The sequence below is a fragment of the Stegostoma tigrinum genome, unplaced genomic scaffold, assembly GCF_030684315.1.
Source record: "Stegostoma tigrinum isolate sSteTig4 unplaced genomic scaffold, sSteTig4.hap1 scaffold_79, whole genome shotgun sequence".
NCBI lineage: Eukaryota > Metazoa > Chordata > Chondrichthyes > Orectolobiformes > Stegostomatidae > Stegostoma > Stegostoma tigrinum.
The window spans coordinates 932,501-951,636 of NW_026728736.1; the positions used below are offsets into that span (position 1 = coordinate 932,501).

Consider the following 19,136-nt stretch of genomic DNA (forward strand, 5'->3'; position numbering starts at 1 on the left):
TGAAAGTTTCGAAGGATGCTGCGTTGTATCCGGAGGTTGGTGGGGTGGTACGTTAGGACGAGGGAGACTTTGTTTTGGTTGTTGTTGCGGGGTGGGGTGAGAGAGATTTGTTGCAGGAAATTCTGGAGACACGGTCGAGGGCGTTATCAACCACAGAGCGGTGGAAGTTGTGGTCTTTGAAAAATGAGGACATCTGAGATATACTGGAATAGAATACCTCATCCTGGGAGTGCAGATGCAGAGGCAAAGGAATGGGGAATAGGGGATGAATTGTTGCAGGAATATGGTGAGAGGAGGTGTAATCTTGGTAGCTGTGGGAATTTGTGGAGTTGAAATGGATATTTGTTTCTCAGTGGTTGGAAATAGAGTGGTCCAGGTAGGAGAGAGAGGTATCAGAGATTGTCCAGGTTAACTTCAAGTTGGGGAGGAAGGTGTTGGTGAAGTGGATGAACTGTTCGAGCCCCTTGTGGGAACACGAGGCGGTGCCGATACAGTCATCAATGTAACGGAGGAAGAGGTGGGGTTGAGGGCCAGTGTAGGTACGGAAGAGGGAGCGTTCCATGTAACCTGCAAAGAGGCAGGCATAGCTTGGGCCCATTTGGCTACCCTGGCCACCCTCTTTGTCTGTAGGAAGTGGGAGGAATTGAAAGAGAAACTGTTGAGGGTTGTTCGAGGACCGGAACTTCCCCCTCCTCAGTGGTCAAAAACACCCTCGACCGTGTCACCCGCGTTTCCCACAACTCATCCCTCTCACCCGCACCCCATAATAACTACCAAAACAGTGTCCTCGTCGCCCTCATGTACCACCCCACCAACATCTGGATTCAATGCGTCGTCCTCCGACCCTTCTGCCATCCGCAATCCGACCCCACCACCAAAGACGTTTTTCCCACCACCCTTAGGTGACCCCCTTATCCGCTCCACACTCCCCTCTAGCACTCCCGACACCCAGCACTTTTCCCTGCATATCCATAAATGTTGTCATCAAAACGTTTAAAATTCACTGGTCCCGATACCTCCCCCCCATCCCAGGCCCCAGGAAGAATTTCCTCAGCAAACAGATGTTTACCTGCACATCTGCTAATGTGGTAGACTGTATCCACTGTTGCCATTGTGGCCCCCTCTACATCGGGGAAACCAAACAGGTTTGGGGACCGCTTCGCCTGTGCTCAGTTTGCACTAAAGAACTGCACCTCCCAGTCGTGAACTGTTTCGACTCTCCCTACCAATCCTCAGGTAACATGTCCATCCTGGGCCTCCTGCAGTGCCACAACGATGCCACCTGAAGGTTGCAGGAGCAGCACCTCATATTGCGCTTGGGAACCCTGCACTCCATGGTATCAATGTGGACTTCACAAGCTTCAAAATCACCCCTCCCCTTCCCGCATCCCAAAACCAGCCCACCTATCCCATCCTGCCACCTCAAACCCCACCCCCATTTCCTGCCTCCTAACGTCTTCCCGCCCCGGAGACCTGTTCGTTCTCCCCGGACTGACCTCTCCCCTCCCTACCTCCCCACCTACATTCACCTCTGCTGGCTCCATCCCCACCTCTTGAACTTGTCTGTCTCCTCTCCACCTATCTTCTCCTCTATCCATCTTTGATCCGCCTCCCCCTCTCTCACTATTTATTTCAGAACTCTCTCCCCCTCCCCCTTTTCTGATGAAAGGTCTCGGCCCAACATGTCAGCTTTTGTGCTCCTCAGATGCTGCTTGGCCTGCTGTGTTCATCCAGCTGCACACTTTGTTATCTCTACATCTCTTAACAACCTCATTAAGTGAGTTCTAGAGCGAACTATGCAGGGTAGACTTTGGGTTTATCATTCTAACTTGCCAGTCCTGAAAGATGAAAGTTGGTTTGTGTTGGATGTTTGTCTCATAGCTACGAAAGATACACTGAAAGGATTTTTCAAATCTTTTGTTGAGAATTGTACCCATTTAGTCACTCATCCTTTTCCTTTTTTAAAGCTTCCTTGGTAGTGACAAATTTCAAATATCTGCGGAATTTTATTTGGCTTTGTATTGGTTCTCTGTGATTCTCTGTTCATGGCTCCACGACCTGCTAGCTAATTACAGAATTTATCATTGATGTGCTTCAGTCTTATATATCCCAATTTCAGGAGAAAGTCCAGAGAGACCTTTTAAAGGAAAGGGGTTTAGAAAGAAAATCTATCGATCAAAATCATGAACAGTTGATAAATTATTTGCACTTCATATTTCCAGAACCTACCCCGGAAGAGAGAGCCCAGAGAATTGCCAAAGCTGTCCGCAAACAGTCAACAGAAGTGAAGGAAAATTGGGAGCAATTGAAAACCCGTGCGAGCAACTGGCAGAAACAGGTGGAAAAGGCGTTGCAGAAACTTCAAGAACTGCAGAAAGCGCTGGATGATCTTGAGGCTCATGTGATAACAGCTGAGGGGGTCCACACTGATTGGCAACCTGTGGGTGACCTGCTTATTGACTCATTGCAGGATCACATTGATAAAACCACAGTAAGTGCAATTACATTACACTTCACTTATGAACAGATGTAACCAGAATGTTGTATCGAGACGATCAGTAATATGAGTATTCAGTAATATTGATTGAATGGTTGTTAACTGAATTTGCAAATTAAAAGTTAGTTGAGCATGCCTTCTGATGATATCACAACATGAATATCAGTATAATTGAGGATTCTATTAGTCAGTGACATCAGCTGAGTTATCTGCTTGTTGCCATGTTATCAGGGTTAAAGGTAAAGTCTTAGCACGCCATTTGGCGACTCCTTGGAGAGAGACAACTGGTTATGATTTAACCTGAAGATCACCACGCCTCAGTCAAGTAGAGCGGTTGAGGCGAAGACCCTTTGTGGTCAGCTCACTGGTATGGCAATTGAGCCCTCTCTGCAGGGCATCACTCTGCATCACAAACCAACTGAATTTGAATAGAGTTTAGGATTGGAGAGCAATCCATGCAATTATTTTTTTTAATGAATGTTTCTCACTGGGACTCTCTCACCGGCAAACTTTTTAAAAGCCAGCTCAGCCATACAGGCGAGATCAGTTCCTGATCTCAGCTGAATTTTTTGACCTGGGGTGGGTCAGCGTTACGAGTTCAGTGATTGGAATGAATTCTCATGAAGTTAGCGAGAGGGATACTACACGTGAATAGATCGATGTTTTGAGAAGAGGATGAGATATGAGCAAAAGTTTAATTGATGTGGAAGACCAGCCACAATCATCATCGACGGTGGAGCAGGCTTGAGCGGCCATGCAACATTGTGCTGCCGCTATTTGACTTGTTCTGTGGAAAGGAAGGAAAATGGTCCAAGTGTCAAAAATGATGAAGACCACATCATTCTACAACCTCAAAATTTGATTGTGTTCAGCATATTATCACTCCTGGTACCCCTAAATCCTGGTCTATCATCTCAGCAGCTCGACTCTGCCCATAAGCTGGTTAGATGTGACATTTTTGAGGGATCTTCCCAAGTCTGAAAATCATTTTTGTTTTTGTAGAATCAGAGTTGGCCAGTGTGGAAGGAGGTCGTTTGGCATATCATAGCTCTTTGAAGTAACTCCCCAATTCGTCCCCCTCTGCTTGGCAATGACTTGAACCACTTATAAAATCTCTTTAATGGAGGGAAACTTTGAAGGCGTCTGAAAGGAGTATTCACAATCCCAGAATACAACTGAGCCTTATTAAGTTGTTAGTTCTGACGGTCAAGAGCTTGATGAAAGAGGATTGTTTTAAAAAGTGCCTTAAAAGAGAAAACGTACAGAGGCTAAGAGGTGTAGGAAGTTAGCGAGTTTTGAGAAGATTTGTTGCTCGGGTTGAGGTTCGGGATGTGAGTTTGCTCGCTGAAGGTGTAGGAAGTCTCTTCTTGGGTTTGAAGCCGACACAATTAAATGTTTGGCAACTAGTAGTGGGCCGTTTAAAATCAAGAGTGGGCAAGAGGACATAATTAGACGAGTGCAGATATCCTGAAGTATAGTTGGACTGGTGGAGATTACGAAAATAGCGATAGGCATAGCCAAGGAACGATTTGTAAACAAAAATGAGAATTTAATAAAATTACTGTTAATAGTAGCAGTCAGGTAGAAAGTACAGAGAAGAGGATTTGGTTCAAGGTGAGACTCGGGCAGTGGAGTTTTAGACGACGTCAAGTTTTCAATGGGCAAATGTGGGACTCCAACAGGGAATGCATTGGAATTGTCAGGTCCAGAAGTGAAGTAGTTCCAGATGAAGGTTTCACTGCTAATGAGCCAAGACAAGAGACAGGTAGGCAGAATTGAAAAGATGTAAAGAGACAGCTTTAGGGATTGCATGAATGTGTGGCCGGACGTTCATCATGGGATAAACAAGATGCCAAGGTTGTGCTGAGACAAGCGTAATATTACATTGTTGCCAAGGCGGAGTAATGCAATCAGTAGGTAGTGAATAGAGATTGGTGTGGGGACCACAAAGTGGTCTTCCCAGTTTTAAATTGTTATCTCTACATAGTTGCGCAACTTAATGTTCTGTTCAAAAGGCATTACTGACAAGGAAACAGAAGTTAGCCATTTGTTTACTTGTCAATATATCTTGATTTTTCCACCATGTTCTCCAGTTAATAACACAAGATGTGCACTGTACGAACTGAACTGTTCAAACCTTAAAAGGAGATGTTAAAATTGTGGAATATAAAGTTAAATTTATTTCTTTGAAAATTTGAATAAATTACATGAAGGTTTGACCAAGACTGCAAGGAATTAGATGGAACATGAGATGAATAAAACAAGCAGTAGTAAGGTGGTATTAGCTGGACGTTCCTGAAGAAAGAGAACGCAGCCAACCTTTCTTCCATCAGGGGGATTAATTGTGTGGTGTCAGACACAGTCGATTCAATCATTCCTTCTGTCTTTACTGTCTGACTGGACTGTGGTTGTAATATTTCCTTTTTTAAACGCTCAAGGTTAGACATACTTCACTTGACATTCTCATTTTATAAATTTTAAGAAGTTGACTTATTGTCAAGTCACGGTAGGATTGAAGACACATTCTGTAAGTGTTTGAAGTCAGAAGTCACATGACACCAGCTTATAGTCCAACAGGTTCATTTGAAATCACACAAGCTTTTGGAGTGCAGCCCCTTCATCAGGTGCAGTTCCTGAGGTGACCACAGAGAGACACAGCTTATAAGCAGAGAGATCAAAAGATCATAGAATTGGCGTGAGTGGAGTGTCAGATAATAACTCTATACAGGTGACCAAGAGTGTTAGAGGCAAGTAAAGCGTTTATAAAGTCCATGTCAGTGCTGTGTTGTCATGATAATCAGGCAGCGCAACAGGAATGTACAAAAGGTGGCATCTCAGGTCAGACTCTGACTTGTAGTTTCGAGGCTTGTGTTCAGAATCTGTCTTAGAGTTTTAACCTTTATTTCAAAAGCAAGAATTTATAAGATACCACACTGACTGTAACGACAAGTTGTGTGTTTCTTCAACAAAATATCTGCAAACAAACAAACATCCTGGATGAAGACTTATTATCTGACACTCCACTCACACCAGTTGTATGATGTTTTGATCTGTCTGCTTATGAATTGTGTGTCTGTGTGTTTACCTCCCTGACCGCACCTGATGAAGGGACTGCACTCCCAAAGCTTGTGTGATTTCAAATAAACCTGTCAGATTATAACCTGATGTCATGTGAGCTCTGACTTTGTCTATCCTAGTCCAACACCAGCACCTCCACATTATAACTGTTTGGAACCAAGTCAGTGCAACAGGTACATATCGAACATTTGACTTGGGAAGAATGCCTAGTGCTGAAAAATTCATTAATAACAAAGGATTTCTTCATTGTACCATCTATCGTAACATGCTGCGTCTCACAGTCATAATGAAAGGATGGCCACTTCAATTTCGCAGGGCCAAGAACAGTTATGGACATTTTTAGCATGGGAGGAGGCCATTCAACCTATTTTATCTGTCCCAGCTCTCTCCCAGCACAAGAAAATTAATCCTTCTCTCGAACTCATTCCACATATTTCACAGAATTGAAATATATAGGTACATATTTAGGAGATTTTAACATCAAGTGAGCAGTTCTCGCACTTCACCTCGTCACTAAAAATGGAAAATGTGACTTACAAAGAGTGGGTCTTTATTTTGTTCTGTTTTGATGATGAAGCAGATGCAAGTCGAAGTGCTGGAACTGGCCTCTTGAACTTAGCAACTGTTCAACGTGTATGAAATGATTTCTGTGTGCATCTACTAAAAGCAGTTTTATGGAAGGAAAAGGTACCAAAGAAGATTTGGTGTATTGTGCTTGATGCTATTATACGCCAACCTGTGAAAACAGAACTCTACGACTGAGTGTTGAGTTCTGAGAGGGGGCTATCTTGTTTGAATTTACATTGCTAAGCCGAGGCCTATTTTCCCAACAGCAAAATTGGTAATCCAGCAAGAAATGGAAATTTCTCACATTTGTTGGCTGCAAGTGTCTGTTTAAAGTTTCCTTATATACAGGTGCTTAACCTGCTTTTACAGTTGGAACATTTGTTGTGCCAATGAAAATTTTTTGAATGGTTTCACCTCCAGTTTTCCTGTTTATACATATTTGGTATTTTTTCAGGGTAAGGACTATCTGCAAAATCTGAGATTGGGTTTTGAAAGACAGCAGCCTTTGTTTTGGAGAGATAATGGGAACTGCAGATGCTGGAGAACGCGAGATAACACCGTGTGGAACTGAATGAAGACAGCAGGCCAAGCAGCATCTCAGGAGCACAAAAGCTGACGTTTCGGGCCGAGAACCTTCTTCAGAAAATGGGGAGGGGGTGCGGGTTCTGGAATAAATAGGGAGAGAGGGGGAGGCGGATGGAAGATGGATGGAGGAGAAGATAGGTGGAGAGGAGAGTATGGGTAGGGAGGCAGGGAGGGGATAGGTCAGTCTGGGGAGGCCGGACAGGTCAAGGGAGCGGGATGAGGGGAAATAGGGGTGCGGCATGAGGTGGGAGGGGGGATGGGTGAGAGGAAGAATAGGTTAGGGAGGCAGGGACGAGCTGGGCTGGTTTTGGGATGCAGTGGGAGGACAGGAGATTTGGAAGCTTGTGAAATCCACACTGATACCATTGGGCTGCAGGGTTCCCAAGCAGAATATGAGTTGCTGTTCCTGCAACCTTCGGGTGGCGTCATTATGGCACTGCAGGAGGTCCAGGTTGGACATGTCCTCTCAGGAATGGGAGGGGGAGTTGAAATGGTTCGTGACTGGGAGGTGCAGTTGTTTATTGCAAACTGAGCGTAGGTGTTCTGAAAAGTGGTCCCCAAGCCTCTGCATCGTTTCCCCAATGTGGAGGAAGCCACAACGGGGACAGCGGATGTTTTGGATATTTCTTCAGCATTGATTTTCATTCAGAGTTGGTTGGATTTTGCTGAAGCAATAGACATAACTCACTATGACATAGACAATGTCAGAGTTAATGTTTCGCGTCCTGTGACCCTTCCTCAGATCTCACTCTTCACTGATGCTGCCAGACCTGCTGAGCTTTTCCAGCAACTTCTGCTTTTGTTGCTGATTTACAGTGCCCACAGTTAGAACATAGAACATAGAACAGTACAGCACAGAAAAGGCCCATCAGCCCACAATGTTGTGCCGACCATTGATCCTCATGTATGCACCCTCAAATTTCTGTGACCATATACATGTCCAGCAGTCTCTTAAATGACCCCAATGACCTTGCTTCCACAACTGCTGCTGGCAACGCATTCCATGCTCTCACAACTCTCTGCGTAAAGAACCTGCCTCTGACATCCCCTCTCTACTTTCCACCAACCAGCTTAAAACTATGACCCCTCGTGCTAGCCATTTCTGCCCTGGGAAATAGTCTCTGGCTATCAACTCTATCTATGCCTCTCATTATCTTGTATATCTCAATTAGGTCCCCTCTCCTCCTCCTTTTCTCCAATGAAAAGAGACCGAGCTCAGTCAACCTCTCTTCATAAGATAAGCCCTCCAGTCCAGGCAGCATCCTGGTAAACCACCTCTGAACCCTCTCCAAAGCATCCACATCTTTCCTATAATAGGGCGCCCAGAACTGGACGCAGTATTCCAAGTGCGGTCTAACCAAAGTTTTATATAGCTGCAACAAGATCTCACGACTCTTCAACTCAATCCCCCTGTTAGTGAAAGCCAAAACACCATATGCTTTCTTAACAACCCTGTCCACTTGGGTGGCCATTTTAAGGGATCTATGTATCTGCACACCAAGATCCCTCTGTTCCCCCACGCTGCCAAGAATCCTATCCTTAATCCTGTACTCAGCTTTCAAATTCGACCTTCCAAAATGCATCACCTCGCATTTATCAAGGTTGAACTCCATCTGCCACCTCTCAGCCCATCTCTGCATCCTGTCAATGTCCCGCTGCAGCCTACAGCAGCCCTCTACACTGTCAACGACACCTCCGACCTTTGTGTCGTCTGCAAACTTGCTGACCCATCCTTCAATTCCCTCGTCCAAGTCATTAATAAAAATTACAAACAGTAGAGGCCCAAGGACAGAGCCCTGTGGAACTCCACTCACCACTGACTTCCAGGCAGAATATTTTCCTTCTACTACCACTCGCTGTCTTCTGTTGGCCAGCCAATTCTGTATCCAAGCAGCTAAGTTCCCCTGTATCCCATTCCTCCTGACCTTCTGAATGAGCCTACCATGGGGAACCTTATCAAATGCCTCACTGAAGTCCATATACACCACATCCACAGCTCGACCCTCATCAACTTTTCTAGTCACATCCTCAAAACCTCGATAAGGTTTGTAAGGCATGACCTACCCCTCACAAAGCCGTGTTGACTGTGTTTGATCAAGCCATGCTCTTCCAGATGGTCATAAATCTTATCCCTCAGAATCCTTTCCAACAACTTGCAGACGACAGACGTGAGACTTACCGGTCTATAATTGCCGGGGATTTCCCTATTTCCTTTCTTGAAGAGACGAATTACATTTGCCTCTCTCCAGTCCTCAGGTACGACTCCAGTGGAGAGCGAGGATGCAAAGATCTTCGCAAGTGGCGAAGCAATTGCATTCCTCGCTTCCCAAAGCAGCCGAGGACAAATCTGATCCGGGCCTGGCGACTTGTCAATCTTAATGTTTGACAAAATTTTCAGCACATCAGCTTCGTCTATCTCTATCCATTCCAGCATGCACACCTGCTCTTCAAACGTTTCATTCACTACAAAGTTGGTTTCTTTCGTAAAGACAGAAGCAAAAGACTCATTTAGGGCTTCCCCTCCCTCCTCAGGCTCCACACACAAGTTCCCTATGCCATCCCTGATCGGCCCTATGACGCAGGCAAAACTCTATCTCTGCAGGAAGCATGATGCTGTGTTCTCAAACTTCCCTGCCTTTTTGTCATATAATATTGTCTTTTTAGGACAGAAGTGGCTTTTTTTTGTTTGCTTTGACTTGTGCACATACTTTCTATGCATGTTAAAATTCTACACCTTTTCAGTTCACTGCAGTGCTGCATAATGAAGACTTGGAACAATTTTTTTTTTATAAAGTAGAAAATCAGTGTGGTTTGTTTTCCAAAATGTGATGTGTAAGTGCAACACTTAACAGTGTGTTCATCAAACTATTGTTTCCTTTGATCTTTGTGTTGCAGAAATTTCTAGAATCATTTCATATATATTTTTCTTGATATATTTAGCAGCTTTCCTGGAGCAAGTCTGGTTTCCTTCGGATGAGACGACTTTCAGACATACTCCCTTTATTATGAGATTTAATTGCAGTAAAATGAGGAGGATTTTTATTCACTGAGACACACATGACTATATGTTTAAAGCATTGGAAAATGCGTTCTGTTCAGACTGTCATGTTATCTGGTGTTTGTACCAGGCTTTCTGATTAAATGCAAGTGATTAAGGATGCTAATGATGCCACATGTTATTACAAGAGGAAATGAACATACAAGTCAGGATTTTATGCCACATTTATACATAGCATATACCATGCAGCATGGATGCAGTGACTGAGTGAAATGGGATGCAGTGACTGAGTGAAATGGGATGCAGTGACTGAGTGAAATGGGATGCAGTGACTGAGTGAAATGGGATGCAGTGACTGAGTGAAATAGGGATGCAGTGTCGGAGGGAAATAGGGATGCAGTGACTGAGACAAATGGGATGCACTGACAGATGGAAATGGGATACAGTGCCTCAGTGAAATGCTCACAACGAATTGCCCCCTCCAGTCCTGACCCGCTCTCAGCAACTTGCCCCCTCCGTCCTGCCCCGCTCACAGCGACTTTCCCCATCCGTCCTGACCCGCTGACAGCGAATTGTCCCCTCCGTTCTGACCCACTCGCAGCGACCTGCCCCTACAGTCGTGACCCGCTCACACCGACTAGCGCCTGCAGTCCTGACCCGCTCACACCGACTAGCGCCTGCAGTCCTGACCCGCTCACAGTGACTCGCCCCTGCAGTCCTGACCTGCTCACAGCGACTTCTCTCTGCAGACCTGACCCACTCACAGCGAATTACCCCTGCAGTCCTGACCCGCTCATTGCGACTTGCCCCTGCAGTCCTGACCCCCTCTCAGCGACTCGCCCCTTCAGTCCTGTCCCAATCACAAGGACTTGCCCTCTCCATCCTTACCCGCTCACAGCGACTTGCCCCCTCAGTCCTCAGCCCCTCACAGCGACTTGCCACCTCAGTCTTGACCCACTCACAGCGACCTCCCCCCTCTGTCCTGACCCCCTCACAGCAACCTGCCCCCTCCGTGCTGACCCCCTCACAGCAACCTGCCCCCTCCGTGCTGACCCGCTCACAGTGACTTGCCCCTGCAGTCCTGGCCCCGACACAGTGACCTGCCCCCTCACTCCTGACCCGCTCAACATTGAGGAAACCAAGCAGAGGCTTGGGGACCGCTTTGCAGAACACCTCCACTCGGTTCGCAACAAACAACTGCACCTCCCAGTCGCGAACCATTTTAACTCCCCCTCCCATTCCTTGGACGACATGTCCATCATGGGCCTCCTGCAGTGCCACAATAATGCCACCCGAAGGTTGCAAGAACAGCAACTCATAATCCGCTTTGGAACCCTGCAACCCAATGGTATCAATGTGGACTTCACAAGCTTCAAAAACTCCCCCTCCCCAACTGCATCCCAAAACCAGCCCAGTTCTTCCCCTCCCGCGACTGCATCACAAAACCAGCCCAGCTGTTCCCTTCCCCCGACACCAGCCCAGCCGTTCCCTTCCCCCGACACCAGCCCAGCCGTTCCCTTCCCCCGACTGCTTCCCAAAACCAGCCCAGCCTGTCTCCGCCTCCTTAACCTGTTGTTCCTCTCACCCATCCCTTCCTCCCACCTCAAGCCACACCTCCATTTCCTACCTACCACCTCATCCTGCCTCCTTGACCTGTCCATCTTCCCTGGACTGAACTATCCCCTCCCTCCCTCCTCACCTGTACTCTCCTCTCTACCTATCTTGTTTTCTCTCCATCTTCGGTCCGCATCCCCCCCTCTGCCTATTTATTCCAGTTCCCTCTCCCATCCCCGTCTCTGATGAAGGGTCCAGGCCCGAAATGTCAGCTTTTGTGCTCCTGAGATGCTGCTTGGCCTGCTGTGTTCATCCAGCTCCGCACTTTGTTATCTTGGATTCTCCAGCATCTGCAGTTCCCATTATCAGTGGCATTTTCCGCTTCATCAAAGTTTGTGCAAAAGCAACACGATATGGGGCGGCACGGTGGCTCAGCGGTTAGCACTGCAGCCTCACAGCACTGGGGACCCAGGTTCAATTCCAGCCTCAGGCAACTGTCTGTGTGGAATTTGCACCTTGTCCCTGTGTCTGCGTGGGTTTCCTCCAGGTGTTTCAGTCTCGTCCCACAGTCCAAAGATGTGCACGCTAGGTGGATTGGCCTTGCTAAATTGCCCATAGTGTTCAGGGGCGTGGGTCTGGATGGGATGCTCCAAGGTTTGGTGTGCACTTGTGGGGCCAAAGGGCCTGTTTCCACACTGTAGGGAATCTAAACAATCCTGTTCCGACACCTCCATGTTATAACCCTGCTGATCACTGCACACAGAGATGTTTGATAACAAAAGGATAACAATAATATTCAAACCCAGTGCTGGAAATGTAATTTAAATGAGTATTTGAAATACAGAGGCCAGTGTCGATCTTCAATTCAACTTTTATTTACAAATGATCTGTCTTCAACTTTAGCACTGCCTCATTCAGAGATAGTTGCCAGGGTGTCAGCGTCTCTGACCCTCACACTTCTTATCTGTCAGCCAGGGCTCCCTGATTTGGGCTGTTCATATGGAGCAATCAGTCAACTCTCATTCTGAGAGGTTCAACTGGCCGACCTGGTCACAAACCAGTGCGGTGTGTTCATCGAAAATCAAACATGTACTAGAAAGGTACCATTACATACTAGTGTAAAGGAAGGCATGACGCTAAACTGGGGAGAGAAGGGAACTGCTAATGGGGGGTGGCCCAGAGAGTAGAAGAAAATCGAATGGGAAGATGTTACCATTTGAGACTGAGGGAGAGAGATGTAATTGCCTGAATGAGGCATTGCAATTGCGAAATGGATTTTTGTGTGTACACCATGTTCAGTTTCCCCGATCTGTGCTCCTCTTTAAATCATTAGTATCTGAAATTTCTGTATCATTTCCAAATGCTCTGTCTCTAATGTTATGCTGTTGGAATTGGTTGAACTGCAGAGATATCATTTATTTGCACAAATGTGTTCAGTGAAATGAGTTGCATGCTATATATGTATTATTCTTCCTGATTCCATTGTACGCACACAAATTAAAGTTAGTTCCACTTTTGAAGAACAAACTGTTTTTAGATGGATGATGTATCTCATTTGCCTGCCACTTCGTCTTGTTGATGAGTTGTGTTTCTGTTTTGTGAAGAAATATGAATGAGCTGGACCACTAATGGCAATGCCCAATGTGGTGATGTTCCAACATTGCAGCTGGAAGGTGGGGCGGGGAGGGGGATGGGTTTCACAGAACTATTGCAGACGGAAATGGAGAGACAGGTGATGTATGTGGCAGCACCGAGACAGTGAGGAGAATGAAATGCAGCCTGAAGGGGAATCTGGCTGTATTCTCAAAGGCACGGGCTGAATGGAAGAGGACAGAGGATTCACTCAGAGGAACAGAAGATCAGACTAGACTGATTGTGAAACAGGCAATAATCATTGGCAAGTTACTGATAGGAGGGTGAATCAATCGGGCTCACTTTAAGACTGTTTACAGTTACCATATAGTTTCTGGGAGATGTGCAGATCAGGCCAGGCTCATATAGAAACGCTTCCCGGAGTAATTAACATGGAGACCCCACTGGGAAAGAGTGAGGGGTTGGCCGTCCTGCTTCCACTGCTGCTGGTCATGTCCAGGCCAGTCACTCTGGCCAGAGACTTCAGCTGCATCATCGGCACGAATGAACAATATGGAGGGTATGACAGTGAACTGGACTCGACGTCCAGATTTCTGATGGAAACGGTTGAAGTTGCCAAGCTGCATAACATCTTCAGCACCCCTGCAGACTGAGCACAGAGTAGAAACACCTGGTCATAGCCAGATGTGTCTATACACCCATTGGACAGATTTCCTGTTTGCGCCCACACGTCCTCCATCATATCCATTGAAGTCAAGCCGGTGTTCTTCTCTGACTACTGCCTCCTGCTGGCTGACTGTCACCTACAGGATGACCAGTGGGCTGGCAAGGGAACATGGAAGCTGAATGTGAAACTGTTGACCCCAGAAAAATCATTAAGAAGCTCAAAAGAGAGCACACAGGTTGGAGAAGGATGAAGACCCTTTTTGCACTTGGTGGGAGGCAGTCAAAGGGAACATCAAGAAGTTCTTTGTCCTGAAAAGTGTTCAGAAGATGAGAGAGAGTTGGGCAAAACTGTTCAAACTCCAGAAACCCGTGCAAAACCTACTCTTACTCCAGACAATCGGGTCAATGTCGCCGAGGAGCCCCAGGAGGTGTCGAGGCCTCCAAGATAATCTTGCGGTTCAGGGTCTGCACTGTGCAGCAAGAGATCATAACAGTCAGAGACAGACAGCACTTAAACAGACCGTTTGGTCCAACTTGTTCATGCTGACTCGATATCCTAAATAAATGTAGTCCCATTTGCCAGGATTTGGCCCATATCCCTCTAAACTCTTCCTATTCATTTTCCCATTCAGATGGCTTTTAAATGTTGAAATTGTACCAGCTTCTCGTCCCCTCTCTTGCAGCTCATTGCACGCATGCACCACCCTCTGCATGAAAATAATGTACCTGAAATCCCTTTTAGATCTTTCCCCTGTCACTTTAAACCTATGCCCTTCAGTTATGGATTCTCCCACGCCAGGGAAAAGACAATGTCTATAAACCCTATCCATGCCTCTCATGCGGTTACCAATCTCTATCAGGTCATCCCTCAGCCTTTGATGCTCCAGGGAAAATAGCCCCAGTCTGTTCAGCCTCGTCCTTTAGCTTTAACCCTCCAACCCAGTCACCATCCTTGTAAATCTTTTCTGAATCCTTTCCGGTTTCACAACATCTTTCCGACAGCAGGGAGACTGGAATTAGAAACGGTATTCCAATGGAGGCCTAATCAGTGTCCTTTACAGCTGCATGTGACCGAATGAGATGTGTTCACATTCCTTCTTGAAGAGGCTAAAGGAGAGCCTTGTGCTCAGTAGCCTGAAGGATGAACAGAGCTTGATAAGTTTGTCTCAATCTGACATCCTGAAGCTCAGCAAATCCTTTTAAGCCAGTCCCTATGACACTATGCCCACAGACAGTGCCGTGACTCCCAGTCATTCCTGTCCTCGATCCTGGGGGTCTTTGACAACACCAAACAGGGGAGCCTGGACTGACCATTATCTCTGGATGAGCCGGGGAAGGCCTTCGAGTCCTTCGAAAAGAATAAAACTGTGGGAGGTGATGCCTTTCCAGCTGAGTTGTATTCAGCTCTTTGGGGGTTGAGTGGCCAGGGCCTGCTGGAGCTTGGTGTTGTCAGGATGTCAGATTGAGACAAACGTATCGAGCTCTGCTCATCCTTCAGGCTGCTGGAGCTGTACGACAGTATGCTACTGTCAGGTACTATGCGCAAATCCATGAGGAATGGTATCATCACCCTGACCTACAAGTGGAAGGGAGTGAGGGAGGAAGTTAGAAATCAGCGACCAAGATAATTGGCGAATGTAGCCTACAAAATCCTGTCTCAGTCATGTGTAACTGGGTCAGGTCTGCTCTGCGATTGGTGATTGACCCTGACCAAACCTGTGCTGCAGCGGACAGGACGATCTCTGAGAGCCTCGCGCTCCTAGGGATACGATCACTAGCAGGCAGAACAGAGGGGTGGATACCTGCCTCATCAGCCTGGACCAAGAGAAGGCCTTTGGCAGGATATTGCATACCAACATGTGGGATGTGCTTTATAAAATGGGCTTTGGGGAGAGAATCTGCAATTGGGCCCGACAGATCTACACCGACATCATGAGCGCAGTCTCAATCTGCGTATGGGAATCACAGAGCTTACCCATCAGATCCAGGGTCTGGCAGGGCTGCCCACTCTATCGAGCCCTTTGCTGAGTCCATCAGTAAGGATGTGAGCCTGAGAAGTGTGATTATTCCAGGTAGAGCGGGCCTGCAGGTCAAAGCGTCCCTGTAAGATAACGATGTCACCAATCTCTGCTCAGCCCCAGTGTCAGTGCGCAGGTTCATGAGCAGCTGTGACCCTTTCAAACTGGCCTCGGGAGCCACGGTCAATCGAGACAAGAGTGAGGCCATGTTCTTTGGGATCTGGCCTGAATGATCCTTCATTCCCTTCACCGTCAGGGCAGATTACCCAAAAGTGCTGGGCACACAGTTCAGAGAGCCTGGGGCGTGCAGAAAGCCTTGGGAGGTGAGGGGTAGGTCATGCCATACAAACCTTATCGAGTTTTTTGAGGATGTGACTAGAAAGGTTGATGAGGGTCGAGCTGTGGATGTGGTGTATGTGGACTTCAGTAAGGCATTTGATAAGGTTCCCCATGGTAGGCTCATTCAGAAGGTCAGGAGGAATGGGATACAGGGAAACTTAGCTGCTTGGATACAGAATTGGCTGGCCAACAGAAGACAGCGAGTGGTAGTAGAAGGAAAATATTCTGCCTGGAAGTCAGTGGTGAGTGGAGTTCCACAGGGCTCTGTCCTTGGGCCTCTACTGTTTGTAATTTTTATTAATGACTTGGACGAGGGAATTGAAGGATGGGTCAGCAAGTTTGCAGACGACACAAAGGTCGGAGGTGTCGTTGACAGTGTAGAGGGCTGCTGTAGGCTGCAGCGGGACATTGACAGGATGCAGAGATGGGCCGAGAGGTGGCAGATGGAGTTCAACCTTGATAAATGCGAGGTGATGCATTTTGGAAGGTCGAATTTGAAAGCTGAGAACAGGATTAAGGATAGGATTCTTGGCAGCGTGGAGGAACAGAGGGATCTTGGTGTGCAGATACATAGATCCCTTAAAATGGCCACCCAAGTGGACAGGGGGGTTGTTCAGAAAGCATATGGTGTTTTGGCTTTCATTAACAGGGGGATTGAGTTTAAGAGTCGTGAGATCTTGTTGCAGCTCTATAAAACTTTGGTTAGACCGCACTTGGAATACTGCGTCCAGTTCTGGGCGCCCTATTATAGGAAAGATGTGGATGCTTTGGAAAGGGTTCAGAGGAGGTTTACGAGGATGCTGCCTGGACTGGAGGGCTTATCTTATGAAGAGAGGTTGACTGAGCTCGGTCTCTTTTCATTGGAGAAAAGGAGGGGGAGAGGGGACCTAATTGAGGTATACAAGATAATGAGAGGCAAAGATAGAGTTGATAGCCAGAGACTATTTCCCAGGGCAGAAATGGCTAGCACGAGGGATCATAGTTTTAAGCTGGTTGGTGGAAAGTATCGAGGGGATGTCAGAGGCAGGTTCTTTACGCAGAGAGTTGTGAGAGCATGGAATGCGTTGCCAGCAGCAGTTGTGGAAGCAAGGTCATTGGGGTCATTTAAGAGACTGCTGGACATGCATATGGTCACAGAAATTTGAGGGTGCATACATGAGGATCAATGGTCGGCACAACATTGTGGGCTGAAGGGCCTGTTCTGTGCTGTACTGTTCTATGTTCTATGTTCTATGTTCTAGGTGCACATTGTGGGTAAAATCCTGGTCATCAGGTGTGAGGCACTCTCTCTGTTGTTGTGCATGGCACAGTTCTGGCCCATCACCCACACTGCACTGTTTCCCTCATCCGAGCCATCTTCCATTCCTACTGGAAGCCTAAGATAGACCGTGTCTGCAACAACTCCATGTACTAAGCTCTGGCGAAGTGGGGGAAGAACGTACCCAATGTCACCCTCGTCCTGATGTCCACCTTGTTGTGCATTAAGCTGTGTGTAGACTCTCAGTACGTAAAGACCAAGTGTCACTATGTCCTGAGGTCCGACCTGATCCCAGTGTTGCGAACGACGGGACTGGCCTCTCTGCCACGGAAAGCTCCAAGTAGTTGGACCGTTCTATAACATATATCCTTTGTTGTGAAATTTGCAAAGAAACAAACGTCTGACCGCCAGTCCATCAGGTCGTGGTCAGCACGCAGCATGCTCGAGACCCTGTGGGAAAAGGAGAGGCTGGATCCTGTCGTGTAGTTCCCAGAGCAGACTGACAAAGTCATTTGGTGCAATGTGTCATCATCAGAACTTTCCAACAAACAACAAAACATAGATTGGCGGGTGGTGAGAATCCTGTCAGATTGTTTATGTGCACCTTGTTGGCCTGTGCCACAGTACACTGCCCTGGAAGTGGCTGTGGGTGAAACCCGAAACATCAGCTTTCCTGCTGCTCTGATGCTGCCTGTCGTGCTGTGTTCATCCAGCCCACACCTAGTTATCGCAGACTCCAGCATGAGCAGTTCCTACTCTCTCTCGGCTCAGTGTGAGACCTTTTACAGTTACCGTATAGTTACAGGGAGTGTGTGGATGAGGCCAGGCTCAATGTTTACCTTCAGCAAAAAGTTATTGGGAGGTGCACGGATGAGGACAGACTTGCTGTGAGACTGTTCACAGTCACCGTATAGTAAGTCGGAAGCATGGAGATGAGGCCAGGCCCACTGTGATACTGTTTACAATCACTGTTTAGTTTCTGGGAGGAGTGTAAATAAGGCCATGCTCGGTGTGACACTGTTTTGTGTCCCTGTATAATTCCTGGAGGTGTGTCAATGAGGTGAGGGCAATTGTCAGACCGTTTACAGTCAAGTAGGACTTCCTGTGAGTTGTGCGAATGAGGCCAGGGCCACTGTGAGACCATTTACAGTCGCCGCATCATGACGCGGAAGCGTGTAGATGCTGCCAGGCTCCCTGTCAGTAACCAGGTGGTGTGTCCACGAGGCATAACTGGGATGCACTAAAAGCTTGGGGCATAACTGGGACGATGGGGCTGCTGCTGCCGAGGCACAGTCGGGAAGGACCACTGTCTGAGGTTTTCCTGCTGAAGGTAAATGAGGGTCCATTCAGTAATCGGACCCTCCCCGTGGCTCACATGTATGTAAATATTTTTGTTGTATGTCTAAGAGAGGTCTTTGGTTCATTGGGTGGAGCCAAAGTCCAATGCTTTATTTGTTTATTTGATATGCAGCTGGACAGAACGCAACTGCAGTTGTGACATTGTACATATACAAAAGAGATTTCTTGTGAAAAAGGTGTATTTTTCAAATCAGAAATATGACTGGGAGGAGTGTGGATGAGCCCAGGCTCACTGTGGGTCTGGTTACGGTCACCACATTGTCACGAAGATGTGTGTATATGAGGCATGGCTGGCTGTGAGACTGTGAAAAATCACTGTAATTAATAAGAGTTTGTTTCTTCAATTATTTGTTGGATGTGTGTGTCACTGACTGGTCCAGCATTTATTTCCCATCCCTAATTGCCCTGGAGATGTTGGTGGTGAGCTGCCTCCTCGAACCGCTGCAGTTCGCCTGTTGTGGGTTGCCCCCACAGTGCCATGAGGGAGGGAATTCCCATCTTTTGAACAGTCGCAGTGAAGGATTCCGGATATATTTCTAAATCAGAATCACGAGTGGCTTGGAGTGGGATTGAAGGAGGTGTTCCCGTGTACTTGATGCCCTTGTCCTTCGAGATGGAAGCTCT

At 47.1% G+C, this 19,136-nt stretch overlaps 2 protein-coding genes across 5 annotated transcripts in view; both read left to right on the plus strand.

The window, feature by feature from the left end:
• Positions 1–19,136, plus strand: part of LOC132209270 (utrophin-like) — a 559,562-nt gene that overhangs the window by 385,631 nt on the left and 154,795 nt on the right. The window contains exon 1 of one of the 4 annotated variants that reach the window (XM_059644400.1): positions 2,379–2,491. The exons of the other annotated variants lie outside the window; for them this stretch is intronic. The gene's annotated coding sequence lies outside the window, so the exon portion shown is untranslated. Of the gene's footprint in view, positions 1–2,378; positions 2,492–19,136 lie in introns of those variants that run through there. 4 annotated transcript variants of the gene reach the window in all.
• Positions 2,379–12,784, plus strand: LOC132209269 (mucin-2-like). The gene is made up of 2 exons (XM_059644396.1): positions 2,379–2,495; positions 9,671–12,784. The coding sequence occupies exon 2, from the start codon at positions 10,155–10,157 to the stop codon at positions 11,523–11,525; it is 1,371 nt and encodes a 456-aa protein (XP_059500379.1). The 5' UTR covers positions 2,379–2,495; positions 9,671–10,154; the 3' UTR covers positions 11,526–12,784.